This window comes from Notolepis coatsorum, assembly GCF_963971535.1.
Source record: "Notolepis coatsorum genome assembly, chromosome: 5".
Classification (NCBI taxonomy): domain Eukaryota; kingdom Metazoa; phylum Chordata; class Actinopteri; order Aulopiformes; family Paralepididae; genus Notolepis; species Notolepis coatsorum.
Genome location: NC_140169.1, coordinates 169,002,682 through 169,023,733, shown reverse-complemented (window position 1 = coordinate 169,023,733; position 21,052 = coordinate 169,002,682). Strand labels below are relative to the sequence as shown.

The 21,052-nt window shown below is 43.3% G+C and overlaps 1 protein-coding gene across 1 annotated transcript in view; it reads right to left on the bottom strand.

Annotated features, from left to right (window-relative positions):
• Nucleotides 1–21,052, bottom strand: part of lrp1bb (low density lipoprotein receptor-related protein 1Bb) — a gene marked incomplete at its 5' end in the record, with an annotated part of 1,188,884 nt that overhangs the window by 704,229 nt on the left and 463,603 nt on the right. Inside the window, 1 exon segment of the mRNA XM_084314368.1 lies at nucleotides 9,847–10,069. Coding sequence (XP_084170494.1) covers nucleotides 9,847–10,069 — 223 coding nt within the window.

The following is a 21,052-nucleotide window of genomic DNA, read 5'->3' as shown; positions in this document are numbered from 1 at the left end:
GAAAGTCAAATAACGTGTGATGACGTCATCAAAACGCGACTACAGACATACCGGTAGCATGCGCAACATGTAACGTGAGCAGCTTGGCAGCTCTTCCTGCATTCTACAGCCTGTGATAACTAACTCCTCTTGGGAGTAGGGATGCCCCCCGAAACTCGGTTCTAAACTAAATTAGAAAAAACCGGAGTATTGATCAGCTCCGACGTTAACGGTACTGCTATCAGTAGTCTAGGAGCGGATTAGCTACGGAGCTAACAGTGTACCATCCATCTGCGACGCAACGGTGGCAGCAACAGTGGACACTGAGTAATGTTAACGTTATGACGAGTTCATACTACACTACACGTATGAACTCGACATAACGTTAACGTTACTCCGTTTAAATGAAGTGTTTAATTAGCAGCAATCTGTTGTTGAAAATGTATCGTTAAACAGGAAATGGAAATGCGAGGACAGGAAGTCGTCATCAATCGTTGTAGTCTTTAACAGTCTGGAATTAATGTATGCATTCAAAAGTGCTGAATAAATGTTTTATGGGCCCATAATAGTGATTATTAATATTAAGTTTAGCCATAATCATGTCTTTTGCCATAATCAGGTAGATAAAATAAAAAATTAAAACATATATATATATTTATATTAATCATTTACGGCCTTTCGGCATTCGGTTTTCGGCCAACTGTTTCCTATTTTCGGTATCGGTTTCGGCCAAGAATTTCCCATTCGGTGCATCCCTAGAAAACAGAATGTCTCATGGATAATGATTGCTAAGCGAACGCTATTTCAGTTAATATGTTGTTGAGGCTGCGTGTCCATACCAGCTGTATGTAACGTTAGCTAAACGGCGCCAAGCTTACAGCCTACTAGAGCACACTAGAGCTTGGCTAGCTCCGTGAATTAGCACCAAGTGTCGTATTTTTGCAGACTGGAGTATTAATTAGGTAAGTTAAGATAGCTAGTGCTAACTTCCACTGTTTGCTATAGCAATGCAATCACAGGTTCCTTTATGGACGCTGTCATTTGTAAATGGTGTGTTCCCCTGCAGGAGATCAGAGTAAGACACACACACACATACACACACACAGCTCCTCTCACTCACACACAGCAAACAAAATACCTAGAAGTCTGTCTGATCTGACTCATCCTCCTCCTCTCCTCTCCCTCTACAGCTGTTGGAGATGGTGGAGCCTAGTGAGTGGATCCACGTCACCCTCTTGGACCAGGTTAACAGCCCCATCAGAACCGCAGTGCTGGGGCAGAGGCTGCTACTTTTATCTTTACATTTAAACTTGCACTTTCATTTGTATTATTTAATTTGTTTTCATTATGATTGATTCTTGTATTTGTTATTAAAATACATTTGATTAAGCAAGTAGCTTAATTAAGATCCAAATTCAAATGTTTCATGAGTCCTTATTTAAATTGGCTATGGGATCATGTTAAGGCAGAGGGAGGGTGACATTAACAGATGTGCAGACTTGAGCACGTGAGGTAAAACATGCACTGGAGCCCTGAAAAGGAGCCGCGCCCACAGGAAGCAGGGATGGAGGGTGTGACAGAAATAATCGTTAGATTAGTTGACTAATCGAAAAAGTAATCGACAGATTAGTCGACTAACAAAATAATCGTTAGTTGCAGCCCTAGTTAACATACCGTTGTATTCGTTCGGTACACAGCCGTACTGAACCTAAGGTCCAGTACTGAAACGGTTCGGTACGGATACGTGAACCTACTGTTGAGAGGGTGTAGTATTTGGAGGGATTCGCTTCCACCTCGATTGTGACATTTACAATATGCAGATACAAGTTATTTGTCGATTGTTTGTATCGCATTTTTTTGACGATTGGATGGCAAGTACTTCTGTTCTGAGAATGTATACAATCAGTTATTATGGCTACTATGGGGACTAACTATGGGGGACTAACATCATCACACATGAATACAGCTGGGCTCATTGGATCCACAAGCATTTTGGCGTTCCAGCCATACCCAATATATACCATTACAATACTGTTTAAGGACTACATTATGCAGAAATACGCAAATACACCTTTTTAATAACACGTAAAAAACAACACATAAAAATAACACATTTCACCCCCACCACGACTGTGAAATTTACAATATGCGGATGCAAGTTTAAATTGTTTCATTATTTTTAATTACTCGTGTGAAGAGCTACATGAAGATTGAAGATAGCCCTCAAGTGATGTGAATTATCCATTCTGAAACTCTCGATCGAAGTGTTTGTTTTAACATGTGAGTGAGGATATTCAAATTTCACTCAAACCTACTCTACAGCGTGGGGCAAACACTCTTTTGCCAAATTATGCGGAGTGACTGACAATACAAATGTAAGTACATAATGTCAGCTGTGCGGAACACATCATCCAAATGGTCTTTTATATAGTTATTCATCTGAAAACATCCCGTTTGCAATCAAAAACAGCGACACAAAGGGAGCCGAACGGGACGGGCGGGGAGAGGCCTTTTGTCACGGACATGAAATGCAACGACGCTCCTCCACCATAGCCACAGAGGCCACAGGCCTTATGAAGTACAGGCTTCATTATACCCTGAACACCTGCACCCACAATGAGGCGCTTGAAATAGCCCTTTTCTTTTATTAGGGAGGGGTGACTCACAAGTGTGAGATGCTTGAAAAAGGTCTGAATAGTAATAGTCCATAACTAAAAGCTTCGACAGTGTGGTACGGGAACGCTCCTGTAACACACTGTCGAAGCTTTTAGTTATGGACTATTACTATTCATACAAAGACCTTTTAAAAAGAAAATATGTAAAAAAAAAAAAGTAACCTTTTCTTTTTTTTTACAGATTTTCTTTTTGAAAAGGTGGCATTTTGAAATGTGACCTCGCTGGTTCCAGACCCACCCACTCACTGTTGGTTCCAGACTCACTCACTCACTGCTGGTTCCAGACCCACTCACTCACTGTTGGTTCCAGACCCACTCACTCACTGCTGGTTCCAGACCCACACACTCACTGATGGTTCCAGACCCACTCACTCACTCACTACTGGTTCCAGACACACTCACTCACTGTTGGTTCCAGACCCACTCACTCACACACTGTTGGTTCCAGATCCACTCACTCACTCACTGTTGGTTCCATACCCACTCACTCACACACTGTTGGTTCCAGATCACTCACACACTGTTGGTTCCAGACCCACTCACTCACACACTGTTGGTTCCAGACTCACTCACTCACTGTTGGTTCCAGACCCACTCACTCACTCACTGTTGGTTCCAGACCCACTCACTCACTCACTCACTGTTGGTTCCAGACCCACTCACTCACTGTTGGTTCCAGACCCACTCACTCACTGTTGGTTCCAGACCCACTCACTCAGTCACTGTTGGTTCCAGACCCACTCACTCACTCACTCACTCACTCACTCACTCACTCACTCACTCACTCACTCACTCACTCACTCACTCACTCACTCACTCACTGTTGGTTCCAGACCCACTCACTCACTCACTGTTGGTTCCAGACCCACTCACTCACTGTTGGTTCCAGACCCACTCACTCACTCACTGTTGGTTCCAGACCCACTCACTCACTCACTGTTGGTTCCAGACCCACTCACACACTGTTGGTTCCAGACCCACTCACTCACTCACTGTTGGTTCCAGACTCACTCACTCACTGTTGGTTCCAGACCCACTCACTCACTCACTGTTGGTTCCAGACCGACTCACTCACTGTTGGTTCCAGACCCACTCACTCACTGTTGGTTCCAGACCCACTCACTCACACACTGTTGGTTCCAGACCCACTCACTCACTGTTGGTTCCAGACCCACTCACTCACTCACTGTTGGTTCCAGACTCACTCACTCACACACTGTTGGTTCCAGACCAGGCAAGTGGACCTGTTGTAATACAAGGGGAAGATGGTGGGGATGAAAATGTGGGGGGGGGGGGGGGGTAGTGGTGGGAAGGATTACGGAGGTGGCGAGTGGACCTGTTGTAATACAAAGGGGAGATGATGGGGATGAAAATGTGGGGGGGGGGGGGTAGTGGTGGGAAGGATTACGGAGGTGGCGAGTGGACCTGTTGTAATACAAAGGGGAGATGATGGGGATGAAAATGTGGGGGGGGGGGTCGTGGCGGGAAGGGTTACAGATGTGGGGAGTGTACCTGGGGTGGCTGTAGCTGTTGAGGGGGTCAGGGTGGAGGAAGTAGAGGATATTGACATGGGAGAGGGGGACGGCGGGGTGGGGGTTGTTAGGCAGAAGAGGAAGATTTAGGTAGTTGGGTTGTCGAGCTCTCAAGCTACGAAGACAGGTGTGACGGAAGAACTTAGCAGTACGCAGAGTACACAGGGGGCATCATGGGCGGAGATGTGTGTTGATGATGATGACTATGAGAGCGATGGTTTTTCCTATTCACTGGATGCAATGAAACTGTTTTTAAAGTTGACAAAGAACAGGAAGAGTGTAGAGGTGAAAGATTTTTTTCCGGATAAAGATTTGTTTGTTTTGGCAGCAAAGGAACATATGAGGTTTAAAGGAGATGGTCGTTTTGTTGACACAGATATATACAGGATGAGAAAGATTTTGCAGAAGGTGCTGCAGGGCCCCAGTGTGGTGGAGGCTGGAGTGGAATCGGTGTAGTTTTGTTGTTTTTACAGAGGGGACGAGTGGCCCTGTTGTGATACAAGGGGAAGATGATGGGGATGAAAATGTGGGGGGGGGGGGGCCGTGGTGGGAAGGATTACAGAGGGGGCAAGTGGACCTGTTGTAATACAAGGGGAAGATGGTGGGGATGAAAATGTGGGGGGGGTGGGGGTAGTGGTGGGAAGGATTACGGAGGTGGCGAGTGGACCTGTTGTAATACAAAGGGGAGATGATGGGGATGAAGATATGGGGGGGGGGGTCGTGGTGGGAAGGATTACAGAGGGGACGAGTGGCCCTGTTGTGATACAAGGGGAAGATGATGGGGATGAAAATGTGGGGGGGGGGGGCCGTGGTGGGAATGATTACAGAGGGGACAAGTGGACCTGTTGTAATACAAGGGGAAGATGGTGGGGATGAAAATGTGGGGGGGGGGGGGTAGTGGTGGGAAGGATTACGGAGGTGGCGAGTGGACCTGTTGTAATACAAAGGGGAGATGATGGGGATGAAAATGTGGGGGGGGGGGGTAGTGGTGGGAAGGATTACGGAGGTGGCGAGTGGACCTGTTGTAATACAAAGGGGAGATGATGGGGATGAAAATGTGGGGGGGGGGGGTCGTGGCGGGAAGGGTTACAGATGTGGGGAGTGTACCTGGGGTGGCTGTAGCTGTTGAGGGGGTCAGGGTGGAGGAAGTAGAGGATATTGACATGGGAGAGGGGGACGGCGGGGTGGGGGTTGTTAGGCAGAAGAGGAAGATTTAGGTAGTTTGGTTGTCGAGCTCTCAAGCTACAAAGACAGGTGTGACGGAAGAACTTAGCAGTACGCAGAGTACACAGGGGGCATCATGGGCGGAGATGTGTGTTGATGATGATGACTATGAGAGCGATGGTTTTTCCTATTCACTGGATGCAATGAAACTGTTTTTAAAGTTGACAAAGAACAGGAAGAGTGTAGAGGTGAAAGATTTTTTTCCGGATAAAGATTTGTTTGTTTTGGCAGCAAAGGAACATATGAGGTTTAAAGGAGATGGTCGTTTTGTTGACACAGATATATACAGGATGAGAAAGATTGTGCAGAAGGTGCTGCAGAGCCCCAGTGTGGTGGAGGCTGGAGTGGAATCGGTGTAGTTTTGTTGTTTTTATTTGTTTTTGTTTGTTTTACCTTTTTATTTCTAAATGAGAGTTTTTTTATTGGCGGGACTGGTGTGTTATCACTTAGGGCTGGACGTTTCAAGGTGTCCCGCTACCGGGGCAAGGAGGCTGGGAATTTTTTTTGTTCAGCTCATGTACTCTTATACATTTGTGGAATTTCTAAAGACTGGGACTATGGAGGATTCAGAGACAGGAGCGGGGCGTATCGTTTTCATGCCCGATGGGAAGGCCACGCATTACTCCTTCGGCAGACCTTTCATCAGAGTCGTCATGGGGGATGTTGTCTCTGCCGTCTTTTTATGTTACCGGCACCGGTACCTTGTTCAAGGGTTGGAAGGTATGACTGTGGGGCTCATCACGTTCTACGCCGAAATAAACGGTTTCCTGATTCAGCCTTGGAGGGTGATGGTAAAGCTTGCTGGTTAATTTCTACCCGATGTTCGGAATGGGTTTCATCAGGGTCTTGAGCTCTCGAATCAGACTGCTCGATGGGAAGTCACTGGGGGCAGCCAGTCTCCGCACGGGGGAGTGGGAGGTGATGTTGGAGCGGCATCTGAACCAGGGAGGAAAAGGCGGCCTCGGACGGGGAGGCAAGGGTAACATACTGTCTGATGAGGATGTCGGTCCAGAGTGCATCTCGATCCCCCTGCTCTGTTTTCGGCCCCCGACATCATCGATGCCATGTGATATAAAACTGGTGGACGGTAGGAGCAAATGTGATAAGGCTGAAGGAGGATGGTCAGCTGACAGGGCGGCCCTGTTTATCCACGGGATAGGCTTTGACTGGAGTCTGTCGGACACGCACAAAGGCCTGATGTGTTGTACCACACGGGGAAAGGTGAAGCTAGAGACGCTCTTCTCAGGACTACGGTTTCTACAGTGCCTCTCCGGTGTCTCTCTCTCTGATACGCCCAGAACTTTGGATCGTTTAGGGTTTTTTTTTTCCCTATGGGGGAAAATTTCAAGTGACAATTTGGTTCAGTTTCAGCATCATTGTCCCTAATTGATTTTTTTTGTTGTTTGTTTTGTTTTTGTGTGTTTTCTTTTTTTTTGTTTGTTTTTTTTTGTTTTTGTTTGTTTTGTTTTGTTGTCTAGTCATTAGTAATAATTCTGGAAGTTGTCTGTAATTAGTCAAAAGTAAAATGTCAGCGCTACTGTAATTAACTAACTACATAATTACATAATGTAGTTATGAAGAAATACGCAAAAAATGTAATCTCACCGAGTCCACATTTTACTTTTACGCACAGTTATTGTTATGTTTGAAGGCTCACAGTTTTCCATTAAAGATACCAATTGAACACCACAGATACCACAAATTCTTCTATGAAAGAGAGACATCGAGAGGTTTTGTTTCAGATTTTTATCATCAATTACTAACGTCCTCGTATGAAACCCTCCACCTAGACTCAGTCTGGAGGAGGGATATACCAGACCTGGAAAAAGATTTTGATTGGCAAGAAGCCTGGGCAAATGTTCGATTTACATCAAGGAACCTGGACCATCAACAAATCAATCTTAACTATATTCACAGGACATACTTGACTCCTATAAGACTGAACAGAATGGGTCTTAAACAAGACTCCAAATGCTCCTTATGTACAAATGGGGACGAGGTGACATTTATGTACTGGGACTGCCCACCAGTTAAGATATTCTGGAAAGAGGTGACCCAGCAATTATCAAATCTCTTAACTCTGAATATACCTGTACACCCCTCTGTATTACTGCTGAATGATGTTTTTGAGTGTGCAGTACATCCACAGCTAAAGAGATTGGTTTTATCGGGTATCACAGTGGCTAAAAAGCTGATAGCATCACGATAGTTCCAACCGGAAAAAATGTGCCGAAAGGTCTGGATTATTACATATCTCGATGTGATTTATCAAGAAATATCTACAGCAAGAATTTTGGGTCTCAATGAATCCAAAATGACAATGTGGTTAGAAGTGGTGGAGAGAATAAAAGCTAGCATATAATGGTAGTGTCTGGTTAGGAGCGAGGGATAATGGATGGATTATCCAATGGGGGGTCCGGGAGCGGGGGGTACGAGCTAGAGCATATGTGGGTATTAGATAGCAGGTATTAGGGGTATATCGTGTATAAGACATTTAACTAAATGGTGATTTCATTGGATGTGCACTGTTAATAATGCTTGTATATCTTATCGTGTGTTGTCATGTTTGTTTATATGTTTGTTTAAAAAAATAATTAAAAAATAAAATACAAAATAATTACATAATTAAAAACACATCGGTCATCTGATAATATTACTCCCGCCATGCAAATCACCATCTAAATACATTTTCAGTGCTAAATGCAAATCAAGCTGCTGCAGCAGGAGATCAATAGTTATAACCTAGTTGCTTAGTGATGAATGTATTTCCATCCATAGTGCATATATAGCCTTAACCAGTTCATGATCAAGATTAACGGTAGACATGACCAAAAGGGAGCACAGTGTGATTGTCTTCCTGATATACTGTAGCGTAATTCCATCATTGCTCCATTATCATAAGTAATGTGTAAGAGAGACATGTCTTTCTCTGCACCTTTCACAGAGAGCAAAAGTAGGCTTATTGCCGGTTTCATGATCAGGTCAGAAGGCAGTCTACAAAATGCAGGTCTGACCCTTTCACACAGAACAGCCATCTTTTTTTCTCCTGCGTGTAAAGGGGCTTTTGATACAGATTTAATTACACATCCCACGTTCAAAAGATTTCTCGATTTTGGTGTTTAGGAGAAATTGTATAGCTGTTGCATAATGATATAACAATTGATGAAAAGCTATGAAAATATCTCCTGACATGTGGCGATAACATACAACGTTAACAAATGGGACTTAAAGGGGCACTTGGTCAATTTTCAACCTTAATCCTATTGTTCTGTCGTGAGGAGGACGTGTGATAATGTAACTCACCAATGTGTTCTGCGTCTCGAGAGCTCAGCTGCATTGGAAATTTCTCCGGGTGATGTCACAGAGAGGAGAGCAGACCTCTAGTGAACTGCAGACACTATTCCAACCACTTCCCTTGAGTTGAAAATAGTCTGCAGTTCGCTAGAGGTCTGCACTTGTCTCGGTGTGTCACAGAACACGTGTCCGATTATCACACCAGAACAAATCATCCTCACAACAGAACGATAGGATTAAGGTTGAAAATCGCCCAAAGCCTCTTTGCGAAAATCCTCATCATGTAATAAAGAACTCGCCACTATAAAAAGCATGTGCATATCTGTCTGTGGGGTTAAGTTGTGGAATAGTCTACCAGAGGAGTTAAAATAAAGTAAAAATACTGCTAATTTCAAAAGGAAGTAGACACAACATATTCTTGAGAAGTATGCCGTGGGGGCGGCCGGGTAGCGCAGCGGACTAAGCGTCTGTCTACCACCACAGAGCCAGTGTGATCGAATCTGGCTGTGGTGCCTCCGGCTTGGCCGACCGTCCACACTAACACAATTGGCAGTGTCAGCGGGTGGGAAGCCAGCGTGGGTGGGTCCTGGTCGTTGTAAAACAGCGACTCCTACAGTTCGGTCGAGGCGCCTGCACAGCAAGGGAAGGATCTGGGAGAGGTAGTGTGACCTTCCACACGTTACACTCTCCCAGTGAGAGTCCGCGCTGCCAGGTGAAAAATAAGCGGTGGGCTGGCTACACAAGTGTCGGAGGAAGCATGTGATAGTCTCCGCCCTCCCGGACCGACGGTAGGGGGTAGAGTGCGCAACGACCAGGAAGGGGAGTGGGAATTGGCATAACGACGAACATTGGGAGGCGAGAAAAACGAAAAAAGAAGGGGGAAAAAGATAATAAAAAAAAGAAATAAAATAAGTATGCCGTGGATGGTTAACCATGGGTTTTTTAATCAAATTGATTAGATCAATTGTTAAACATTTTGATTGCTGATTGTTGTTAATGATTAAAAAAAAATCTGTATTGATAACAAAGATCAACGATAAATTTAAGACGATGCACTGAGGTAGGTAGAGAGAGAGAGAGAGAGAGAGAGAGAGAGAGAGAGAGAGAGAGAGAGAGAGAGAGAGAGAGAGAGAAACACTCACTTGACTCCCCTGTATGATTGTGTGTCTGTTCTTGCCGTTGTAGTCCACCACGTCGATGTAATCCAGGTAGGCGTCGGCCCAGTACACCAGCTTTTTGACCAGGTCCAGCGCCACAGCGGTGGGCTGCTCCGTCTTGTAATCCACCAGCCGCGTGCGGTTGGTGCCATCCATGTTGCAGCGCTCCACCTTGGCCACGCTCCCGTAGTCCGTGAAGAACAGCATCCTGGAGAGAGGAGTCAGGGCTGAGCACGGCGCTTTCATTTACACAAGACCCTATTTCCTTCATCCTCCAATGATTACTAGGGATGTCCGATATTGGCATTCAAATGTAATATCGGAAAATATCGGTATCGGTTTACAAAAAAAAATAAAAATAATTTCAACCTGTACTTACCCAGGTAAGCAAGTAAGAACTAATTCTTATTTTATTTATTGTCAAAAGTATGCATAATGTTGTGTTAATTCCACAACAAGAGATATGTAATGTTAATTACCTCAAATTATTCGGGGGGGGGGGAACCCTGCATATATCGGTATCGGTTGATATCGGTATCGGAAATTAAGAGTTGGACAATATCGGTATATCGGATATCGGTAAAAAAGCCAATATCGAACATCCCTAATCATTACTGTTCAGGGTGGGGCTTGAGATAGGTCAATTGGCAGCATTATGCATCGTGATGTATGTACATCATCAAAATCATATAAAAGATTTGATTTTGTGTCCTGGGTGCTCTCTAGAATAACGGTTTTAACGTGTAAGTAGACACATGGTCAATTTCATGCCCTAGTGCTTGATATTTTCACCACGCTGCACACTCTGTTCCGCCCCCAATTTGGTGATGTCAGAGTACCTCTTTGGAGGCATTATCAAAGTCTGTCTAGTCGGGGGTGAAAGAGGTACTCTGACATCACCACTTGGGGTGGGGCAGAGTGTGCACCAGCGTGAAGATATCAACCACTAGGGCCGCAAAATGAGTTAACATTAATGTGTAACTGAACAGCTTAGCAAACAATGAACGAATGAACTCGGGCGCAAACACTAGATGCATTTAAACCTCAACAGGTCTCTCTCAGCCTGTTTGCCTACATATTACTGATTTTGATAAAAACGTTATCTCCAAAAAAAGACTTATACTGTAAAAAATTAATGTTTTTTCACAGGAGATTCACTGTATTATTTTACAGATTACTTTTGTTTTTCTACTTTAAGTGTAAATGCCATAAAAATACAATAAATTACCTTTTATCAAAATATTAACCATTAAATAAAGGTTGTAATCTGTAAATGTATTTGATTTTATTGTAATTTGACAGTAAGTATTTGGCAACCATTGATGCCAGACATTTACCGTTTTCTTGCAGCTTTTTTTCTTACAGTACCAGGAACTGACAATATTATTTTCCCTTATTTCCCTATAATTAATATTTGCAATTAATTTAGTAACACATTTATTTTGAATATGCCTTTTGTACTCTATGTAATGCATTTGTAACATAATAGTTTAGAGCAATGGAACTAAAAGCATTGACAATGTAAAAACATTTAATTATTTGCAATAGGAGCAACAACACAGCAACAAATAGTATAAACACAATGCATTCATGTACAGAATAATATGCTTTTGCATTACAGGGCCGTCTAATAGTGCCTTACACCAAGTATCCATACAATGATGACAGCTTTCAAGAGGAGAACAGCAGATAGCAAACTGATCTACTTTTTCTCCTCCTTTTCTTTTTCTGTGATTTTTCTCCCCATCCCAATTTTACCTCTCGTGCCAATTCTCCCCTCCCCTGTCCTGATCGTTGCTAGCATATGCCCCCCACTGGCCGGTTGTAGGGAGGATAGAAGCCTTGCATCACATGTCCCCTCCGATACACGTGGAGGCAGCCTGTCACATCTTGTCACCTGCCAGCACGGACTCTCATTTGGCGAGAAGGTGTAACGTGTGTGGGAGGCTCACACTGCCCCCGCCATTTTTCCTGACTTTGCTGTGCAGGCGCCCCCCAACCGACCTGTAGGAGTCACTGTTCACAACGACCAGACTACCACCCCATCGACTTCCCTCCCGCTAACTCTGCCAATTGAGTTAGTATGACGGCCGGGCCAAGCCGGAGGCAACGGCGACAGCCGGATTCGAATCCGGTGTCTCTTGCGTTGGTGACGAGTGCAATGCCCGCTGCACCACCCAGCCGCCATGTAGATAGCAACTGTTCTCATAACGACAAGACAATTTGGAACCACCAGCTGAGTCTTGCAAGAAGTCCAAGGGACATTAAATAAGAGAAAGACACTTAAACATCACCTCCAAGTGATCTTCCACAAATTAACTAGGTTTGAAAGCCATCGACTCTTTCATGCTGCTGAATGTGTCATCCGAGTAAAGCCAGCTGGACTCATACCATGTGGTGTTATTACAGTTGATTGAAATGTTAAAAATTAACAGCGGCTTGTGGCTCATGGTCTGGACAAGGACAAGCAGTGGCAGTGAGGATATATTAATCCAAGGGTTTATTTTGTTCTTTTTGAGCCAAGTTTGAGCCGCAACGTCCAAAACACACTTGAAATTTGACATAAAAGTTGCACTGGTTCAGCGCGAATGACAACATGAGGCACTTGAAGTACATAATGTTTATTGATGACACAGAGGATAGAGCAGAGAAGTGCCATACTGGCGGTACCTCTACCATGGTGCCAAGCAGATGTGAGAGCAGGGGGCAAAAGTGGTTGCGGGGAAAGCCACTTTTCCATGCCCTAAATTCATATGGTCATGACTATTACTGTGATTCACACTGTGACTATTGACTATGTTCAAATACTAGATGGGGGGGGGGGGGTTGTATCTGGTTGCTGTAGATTCTGGTGGTGGGATCTGATTGACAGTGGCTATTGCTACCCCTTTCCCCTCATATATATTTCCTCCACTGACATCAAATATATTAAGAATTTAAACAACATTATTATCTTTCTCTTTTTTGGACTTGGGATTGTATGCATGTATTGTGTCTATTGTACTTGTTGTAAATTCCCCATAGTTATGCTGGGTTTTATTATTTCCAGTCAGGCACTTCTTTGGACAGCCCATGGGTCCTAGTGTGGTGTTAGACATAGATATATATAGAACACTAGATAGCTTAAGGCGGAGTCACCAGCGTCACTGAACCGCCGCCATCTTGCTCGAGTCAGCCTTGAGTGAGAGTGAGTGAGCTGCACAGACAAAGATACTCATAACTCGCTGAAATATTGACGGATTTACAAACGGTTTGGTTTATTACAAACATTATTAACGTGGCTATGATTCAAGCGGTTTGTAAAAAAAACATCTTAAAATTTTTTTTTTATAAGTATGCAGTATCATAACTACATATTTGATGTTTATAGCAAACCAACCCGTTTGTAAATCCGTCAATATTTCAGCGAGTTCTGAGTATTTTTGTCTGTGCAGATCACTCACCCTCACTCAAGGCTGACTCGAGGAAGATGGCGGCCTTACGACGACGTCGCTCTCCATTGGCCGGCAGCGCGGGTAAGCTATCTAGTGTTCTATATATATCTATGGTGTTAGATGCATGTGGTGACTTGCCAGGACATGTTACAATGCTGTCACATCAGAGAGTGTGTTCATGAAGAATAAACCATTCTCAATCATTCTTAATCATTTTCATTTATTTATAACTTTTATAAGGATGGAAATCACCTGTACTGATTCATTTGTTATGAATACAAATAACTCTCTGATCGGAGTTGCCATTCTGGATACAGTGGTTCCAACACAAACTGGAAGTGTAACAGTGCACTCTGTTGACTAGTAGTATTACAACAACAAATTGTGTACATTGGTCCTCATGCACCAACGGACTTACAACAAAAGTTAAGAGAAAATGTCATCGTAGCTCCACTTACAACCTTTTCGGGCCGATTTTGGCATTCACAAACGGTTCCTTCTCCGGAAGAGCAGGATTTACGAGCACAGAAGAGCAGTCGTAAGTCGGAGAGACTGGTGTGCGCTATGATCTTTTATTTGTTATTTATTTATTTATTTGGCAGGAATCATGGTTCACGTACATTCTAGAGACATCCTCGGAATAAAATAATTATAATAATAAATATGACAATATTTGTCTCATTAAAAATTACGTTTTAGATTCACAGTCATGCCTCAACGAGGCATTGTGATGTCCGAAAATAAATAAAAGCATTACACCAACACTGCAAATAAAATGGTCCGTATCCGCTTCCATACATTTTGTGCTAAGCTAGGCTAGGCCGCAGCCAGATACAGTAGCTTTCTACTGAACGTAGGGAGAGGAAATTGGTATCTATCCTCTTGTCTGACTCTGGAGAAGATGGTAAGTGCATTTGCCATAATGTTAGTGCGTTAACCCTCTGAAGTCTGAGCTATTTTGTGATATGTGACCCAGCAGACAATTTTTTTTTACATGATATGAAAGTACAGGTTCATACCTTCAAAATAAGCCATCACTTGTACAAATCAAATCAGGCGGATACTTTTCAATCTATGTCTTATGAATCATGATAACACACAATTTATTCCAGAGCTACAGGGCCTCAAAGAAACTGGAGCCATTAACTCTTTAATGACTACTTTACCCAGAAAGCAATGTTACCCCCCCCCCCCCCCCCCTCCCCCTCACTTACTGTAACACCTTCCAGTCTGAGAGCAGCCCTTTGTTAGTCTGATGACTTGTGACCCCGCTTCTACTCCCAGGCCATCAGGATGCTCAATGACTCTATGCAACACTAACCCAACCATCTATAAAATCATAGCACTGATTGGAGACAAAAGAAGTGATGATATAGTCAAACAGGTGAAACAAGCTAAATACTTTTCCGTCATAATGGACTGTACTCTTTGAATTTTTTTTGCAATTCCCGGAGGTATTATGCGGAGCGGGAAAATAGAGCGCTGTATGGGGACTGGCTGAGGGGGACTGAACAAAGTGATCGATTGGACATTGGTGCATAGCGGGAGGGGTTACTGCATGGGTAGTGAGGGGAGAGGCAGGTAAGGGCAGGTAACCGTAGGTGGCATGCGTAAAGAAGTAGTGGACGTGTCACTGGTGCAAGCCTTCTCCCCAAATGTAATTTCACAACTCCAATTACAGTACAAACATTACTAATGTAAGTACACTTGTTCTACAGCTTCAGAATACCTATAAAACATGGGTTTAGCTGTATGCTGTCAGCATTTGCATCAAAGGCCCTGAGACAATAGTTTCACATTGAAAAATATATATTCAATATCGCTATGTAAACAAATGCAGTAGAGGAGCAGTTCACGGATTGTACCTTTAATTTTGTTTTACTGCAATCATGACAAATGCCTGTCTTCGAAAAAATACAGTAACAGACCGAAATTCAAGATGTTTAATAATTTCTTTGAAGTCATTAACAATCTTAAAAGAAGGTTAACAATCAATAACTGTGCCATATCCATGTCCATTTAAGAAGTTAACATACGGATAAAAAAAAACACATCAGTATTGGTCACACAACAAAATATGTACAGTATAATTGCAATAATCTTAATTGCATCACATCAGAAAAACCATGTTTCTGATGTTACACTGTAATGGATGAGAACAAAATATGTATGTGGGTGTACAGTATGACTGAACATGATGGTGGTGGGGTGGGATAAAGCTTCAGTTATTTGTGGAGGTGGCAGAAACAGTGTGTGTGTGTGTGTGTGTGTGTGTGTGTGTGTGTGTGTGTGTGTGTGTGTGTGTGTGTGTGTGTGTGTGTGTGTGTGTGTGTGTGTGTGTGTGTGTGTGTGTGTGTGTGTGTGTGTGTGTGTGTGTGTGTGTGTGTGCGTGCGTGTGTGTGTGTGTGTGTGAGAGATTGGAAGACGTGGGTGCGGCTGCAGTTCGGTGCCAAAGAATCTAAGATTTAGAACAATCCAAACATCTAGCCCATTACCGTTAATGCAGTAGTGTTTTCACTACGTTCTGGGCACTTGTTGTGCAGATCATGTACAGTACTTACAGTAATCAGTATTATGTGTGGCTTTTAAACAATCCCTGGCAAGTGGCCAAGTCTAGACTTTGTCATGCCCCACCTGTTACTGGACTATTCTCCCCTGCTCTACCTCTCCCCGTCCCTATATGTTTGTCCCTGTTCCTTAGTGTTATCCCCCTTCTCTCTCTCTCTCTCTCTCTCTCTCTCTCTCTCTCTCTCTCTCTCTCTCTCTCTCTCTCTCTCTCTCTCTCTCTCTCTCTCTCTCTCTCTCTCTCTCTCTCTCTCTCTCTCTCTCTCTCTCTCTCTCTCTCTCTCTCTCTCTCTCTCTCTCTCTCTATCTTGTCTTGTCATCCATAGTTGTAGTTCATTGTAGTTCGTTGTCAGTCTGTTTCCCCTCCCAGGTGTCTCCTGTTATAATCAGCCCAGGTGTGTCTCGTTTGTCATTTGTTCATGTGTATGTAAGTTCCTTGTTTCCTGTTCTCTGTGTGGGTGCATTGTCTTTTCCTGTTTGTACCACGCTGTCGTTCCATGTTCAAGTCAAGTCAAGAGTTTTATTTGTCACGGCATACAAGTATACAATGAAATGTGGGTGGTCTTGCCCGCAACGGTGTGCAATACGGTAGTACAACATATAATAGAATCCAATAAAACAACATTGTGCAATAAACAGGTAACATAGTGGGGCATCTCGGTATTTGTACATAAGTTATTTACAGAGCATGGAGGACATGCTAGGTCCTTTGGTAGTGCAATACACTGTTACTGTTGCTATACTATTTTTCAAGTGACCTTTCCTTTGCTGCCATAAGTGTGGGCGTGTGCAGCATGAGTGTGTGCTTGCTCATGTTAAAGTGGCTGCTAGTGTGCGAGCGTGTACAGCGTGCGTGTCGTGTGTGTGCTCATGTGTGCTTGTGTGTGGAGAGTTCAGTGTTCTGTGGCACTCAGTGTTCAGTGTTCAAGGCTCTGATGGCCTGGGGGAAGAAGCTGAGCCGAAGCCTCTCTGTCCTAGTAGCTGGGGTTCGCAGGCGTCTGCCTGACCTCAGCAGCTGGAACAGGCTGTTGTTGGGGTGGTGAGGGTCTTTCATTATTCTGCAGGCTCTGGATTTGCACCTCTTGTTGTATAGAACCTGCAGGGGAGGTAGTGCAATACCTGTGGTACGCTCGGCTGAGCGCACCACTCTCTGTAGGGCCTTCTTGTCCTGTGCCGTGCTGTTTCCATACCAGGCAGTGATGTTTCCAGTCAAGATGCTCTCTACAGCTCCGGAGTAAAAGGACTGGAGTATCTTCCCAGATACTCTAAACTTCCTTAACTGTTTCCAGGTTCCTCGTGTTTAGTAAGTGTTCCCCGTGTTAGTTTAGAGTTTGTGTTTTGTGTTACATTTTTCACCCTCTTCCAGTTTTGACTGAGAGGTTTTGTTTTGTGTTCTGTTTTATTCCTTGTTTTGTGATTAAATACCTGTTGGACTTAAATCCGCATACCATTGTCTGAGTTTGGGTCCTGCTCTCGCCACCATCCGTGACAGACTTAGTGGCTTGAGGACGGCAGGCCTGCTGGGGAGGAGGGCCGGGCAGCTGGCAACATCCGGATACATTTCTACTGTAATGGGGAGCCAGGCAGGGTAGCAGGCCATGTGTTCGGTACCCATGAAATGTGCTCAACAGCATTATCCAACTTGTGTATATGAACCCTATGCATGTGCAATATATGATCTGTTGATATTTGATGACCTGATATTTGAGAGAGTTTCGTCTCTCTGGTGTTCAGCTTATGGAGACACGTGTTCGTATTCACAAACCAAAACTGGCCCGTACGGTATTGTAGAGATAACGGATGTGAATTCAGTGTTTTCTTCAGGCATGGTGGTGTGAGCCTAAACAGATGCAGCATGTGGAATTGTTGGGGGTTTGCCTCTGTCAGAGAGAGCACAGCAGGTTGTCTGACATTTATATTTGCATTCAAATTTCTTTTTCACCCTGTGTTCAAAATGTAAACGTACATGATCACAAGGAGATGATGACTAATGAGCTCAGCTTATTGCATACAAATAAACAATGTCATCTACAGTATACCACAAAAAAACAGACATTTTTGAACATTCAATAAATAACACGTTCAAATAAATACAATAAAAATTAAGTGCCTGAACAAAACAGTAGCACTCGTGAACAAAGCATGGATGCACCTCAGAGGGACCTCAGTGAACGCCCTCTGCGATGGTGCTCTTCTAACCGGCTGCGTATGCTGTTGGTATATACAGCACAACAGTCCTATATATAACTAGACAATTCCAGCAGAAATTGTGAAAGTCTCTGATCTCTTATGATGAATTGAAAATGGGGGACCCTGATGTAAACAAGACGAAAGTCTTTCTTTGGTCTGCATCCCCTTAACAATTGTATGTATTGAGCTGTACTGTACTGTACCCATTCTGCAATCTGTTAATAAAGTTTTCAATCAATCAATCAATCTGAGGTCTGCTGACCAGTCCCTCCTTGTTGTCCCCAAATCCAGGCTAAAGAACAGGGGGGACCGTGCGTTTGCGGTTATAGCCCCCAAACTCTGGAACGAGTTGCCTCACCCCACATTAGGCTGGCCCCAATGCTCACAATGTTTAAATCCCATCTAAAACACATCTGTTCTCCATAGCATTTAAAATGTACAGTCTGCTGTTGTAATCTGTTTGTAGTTCTGTGTGCATTGTATTGTGATTAGTCTGTGTTATTTACTGTATTGATTGATTGTGAAGCACTTTGGTCAAATAAACAAATAAACAAATAAACAAATAAACAAATAAATAAACAAATAAAACTCTTGACTTGACTTGAACTTTGTTGTTTTTAAAACGTGCTATATAAATAAAGTTTTGGATTGGATTGTGTGGCGGACTCTAGTGGAATGTGGAGACAATAAGGTGTGTGTGTAGAAGCCACAGTGTCTCTGAGGTGTTATATTGTTATATGGCAATGATCAAGTTGTTGCTAGTCACTAGTCACTCTTCTTTTGGTACGAGAACTCGAGGTGTAGCCATAGTCGTCAGACGTAAATTAAATATCGAATTAAAAGGGGTATGGTCGGATGCTGAGGGGCGTATAGCTATAGCTAGGATTGTACATAATAACAGGAAAATAGCGTTGGCAGCGGTATATGCCCCAAATTTGTACGAAGTGGGTTTCTTCACTTCACTAACCGGGGAAATGTTAAACCATCCCGAGTACTCATATATAATAGGTGCGGATTTTAATGCCATTTGGAATCCAAGGATGGACAAATCTTACCTTGCCTTTTCCAGCGAACAAAAAAATTCATCTAAAGCATTAAAAGATTGGTCAAAGACTACAGGGGTAATTGATTTATGGCGTTCACTTAATCCCATGACCCGAAAGTACTCCTGTCGTTCGGCGAGACACAACACATTATCCAGAATTGATTACGTCTTTGCATCCCCGAGAATATTTGATAAATATGAAGTGGAAATGATACCCAATGCGCTTTCAGATCACTGTTATTTAATCCTGAAAGCAACATTTGGTATACTATCTTCCCGGGCCCCAAGATGGCGTTTTAATACTATGCTGCTTAACAACAAGGAATTCATTACACAACTCAAAGAAGCTCTCACAGTATTCTTACGGGATAATGCAAACGCGGTGCAAGACCCCAGAATATTATGGATGTCGGTAAAGGGTATGATCAAGGATTTCACGGATAGATTTTCCTCCATATTGCGCAAAAATCAATGCACAAAACTGTCTGAAATGGAAACGCTTTACTCAACGTTATTTAATTCTTTAAAATACAACAACTCTACTGGACTAGAAAATCAAGTTAACATTCTAAAGACAGAGATCAATGCAATATACAGACAAAAATCGGAAATGCAAATACGCAGCACAAGACAACAGCAGTATTTCCAAGGTTCTAAACCTAGTCACCTATTAGCAGTGGCGTCGCGTGGGTAAAATAACAGGGGAAGCAAAAAAAAAATTATTAAAAAAAAAATTATTAAATATTTTATTAATAATTTTTTTTTTTTTTTAAGTCAAGCAGTCACCATGTACACTACAGTATGGCTCGGCGGCCAGTCAAACGTTCTTTAACAGATTGCAGAATGGGTACAATACAGTACGGCTCAATACATACACACAATTGTATAAGGGGATGCAGACCAGAGAAAGACGTTTGTCTTGTTTACATCAGGGTCATTAATACTGCTGGAGCATTGGTTAATTTTTGGTCCGATTTTTCCTTGCGCGATTTTGCGCGCCGCGTGGGAGCAAATTCGAGACACATATTCGGTTGCAAAAAGGTGTCCCACGGTCTCCTCTATGGCCGTGAATATTTTCACGCGTATCGGAATCACGGCGCGCCCGTGGGACACTTTTCCGTTTCGGCGAGTTTATTCCACGCTTTCTGTTTTCCTTTTCTAAGCATTTTAGGGGCTACATGTGAATCAGTAAAAGTTGCGGGACGCCCAGATGTTTCCACGATAGAAAGCTCGCGTGGATCCCATAATAGGCTCACTTAATACAGCGTTTTTAAAATCACGCGACATTTTCAGGGTCGCGAGCCGACCTTTTCCCCTCGTTTTCGATGATGGAAGTGATTTAGGAAAAGCTTCGGCACGCCGAGAGGTCCCCGCTGATTTAATCTCGCGAGGATCGGGGCAATATTCGGCCCGTGGGAACAGTTACGGGTTAATACAATGTTCAGAGTGCAGAGGGGAAAATATGCTGAGTGTTTTCCTCTCAGCCCCGTTTTAAACTTTTAGGGTGTGGCAGTCAGCTCGAATCTGATTGGCTAGGATCGGATTTGGACTCTATAATGCTGGAAGCCTGGAGAAAGAGACCTACCATCTGCCTCCTCTCCTGGTGCAGTGAGCATAGTGAGGCTGACAGTGTGTTAGAGGGAGTGAGAAGGAGAAGAGGGAGACATAAAAAAAAAAAAATAAAAAATTATAACACAGATGCACAGATGAAAAAGAATGTAAACTATATTAAAAAAAATTATATATATATTTATATTTTTTTCATATTTCATATTTGATATTAATTCATATTTTAATATTAGGGAGGCATGGCTTCCGTTGGCTTCCATAAGGATTCGCCATTGCCTATTAGCCATGCGATTAAGAATTAATGCAAAATTTGCAGATATAACTGCCATTAGAAAACAACAAGTACTTGTAACAGACCCCAAAATAATAAACGATACATTCAAAGAAT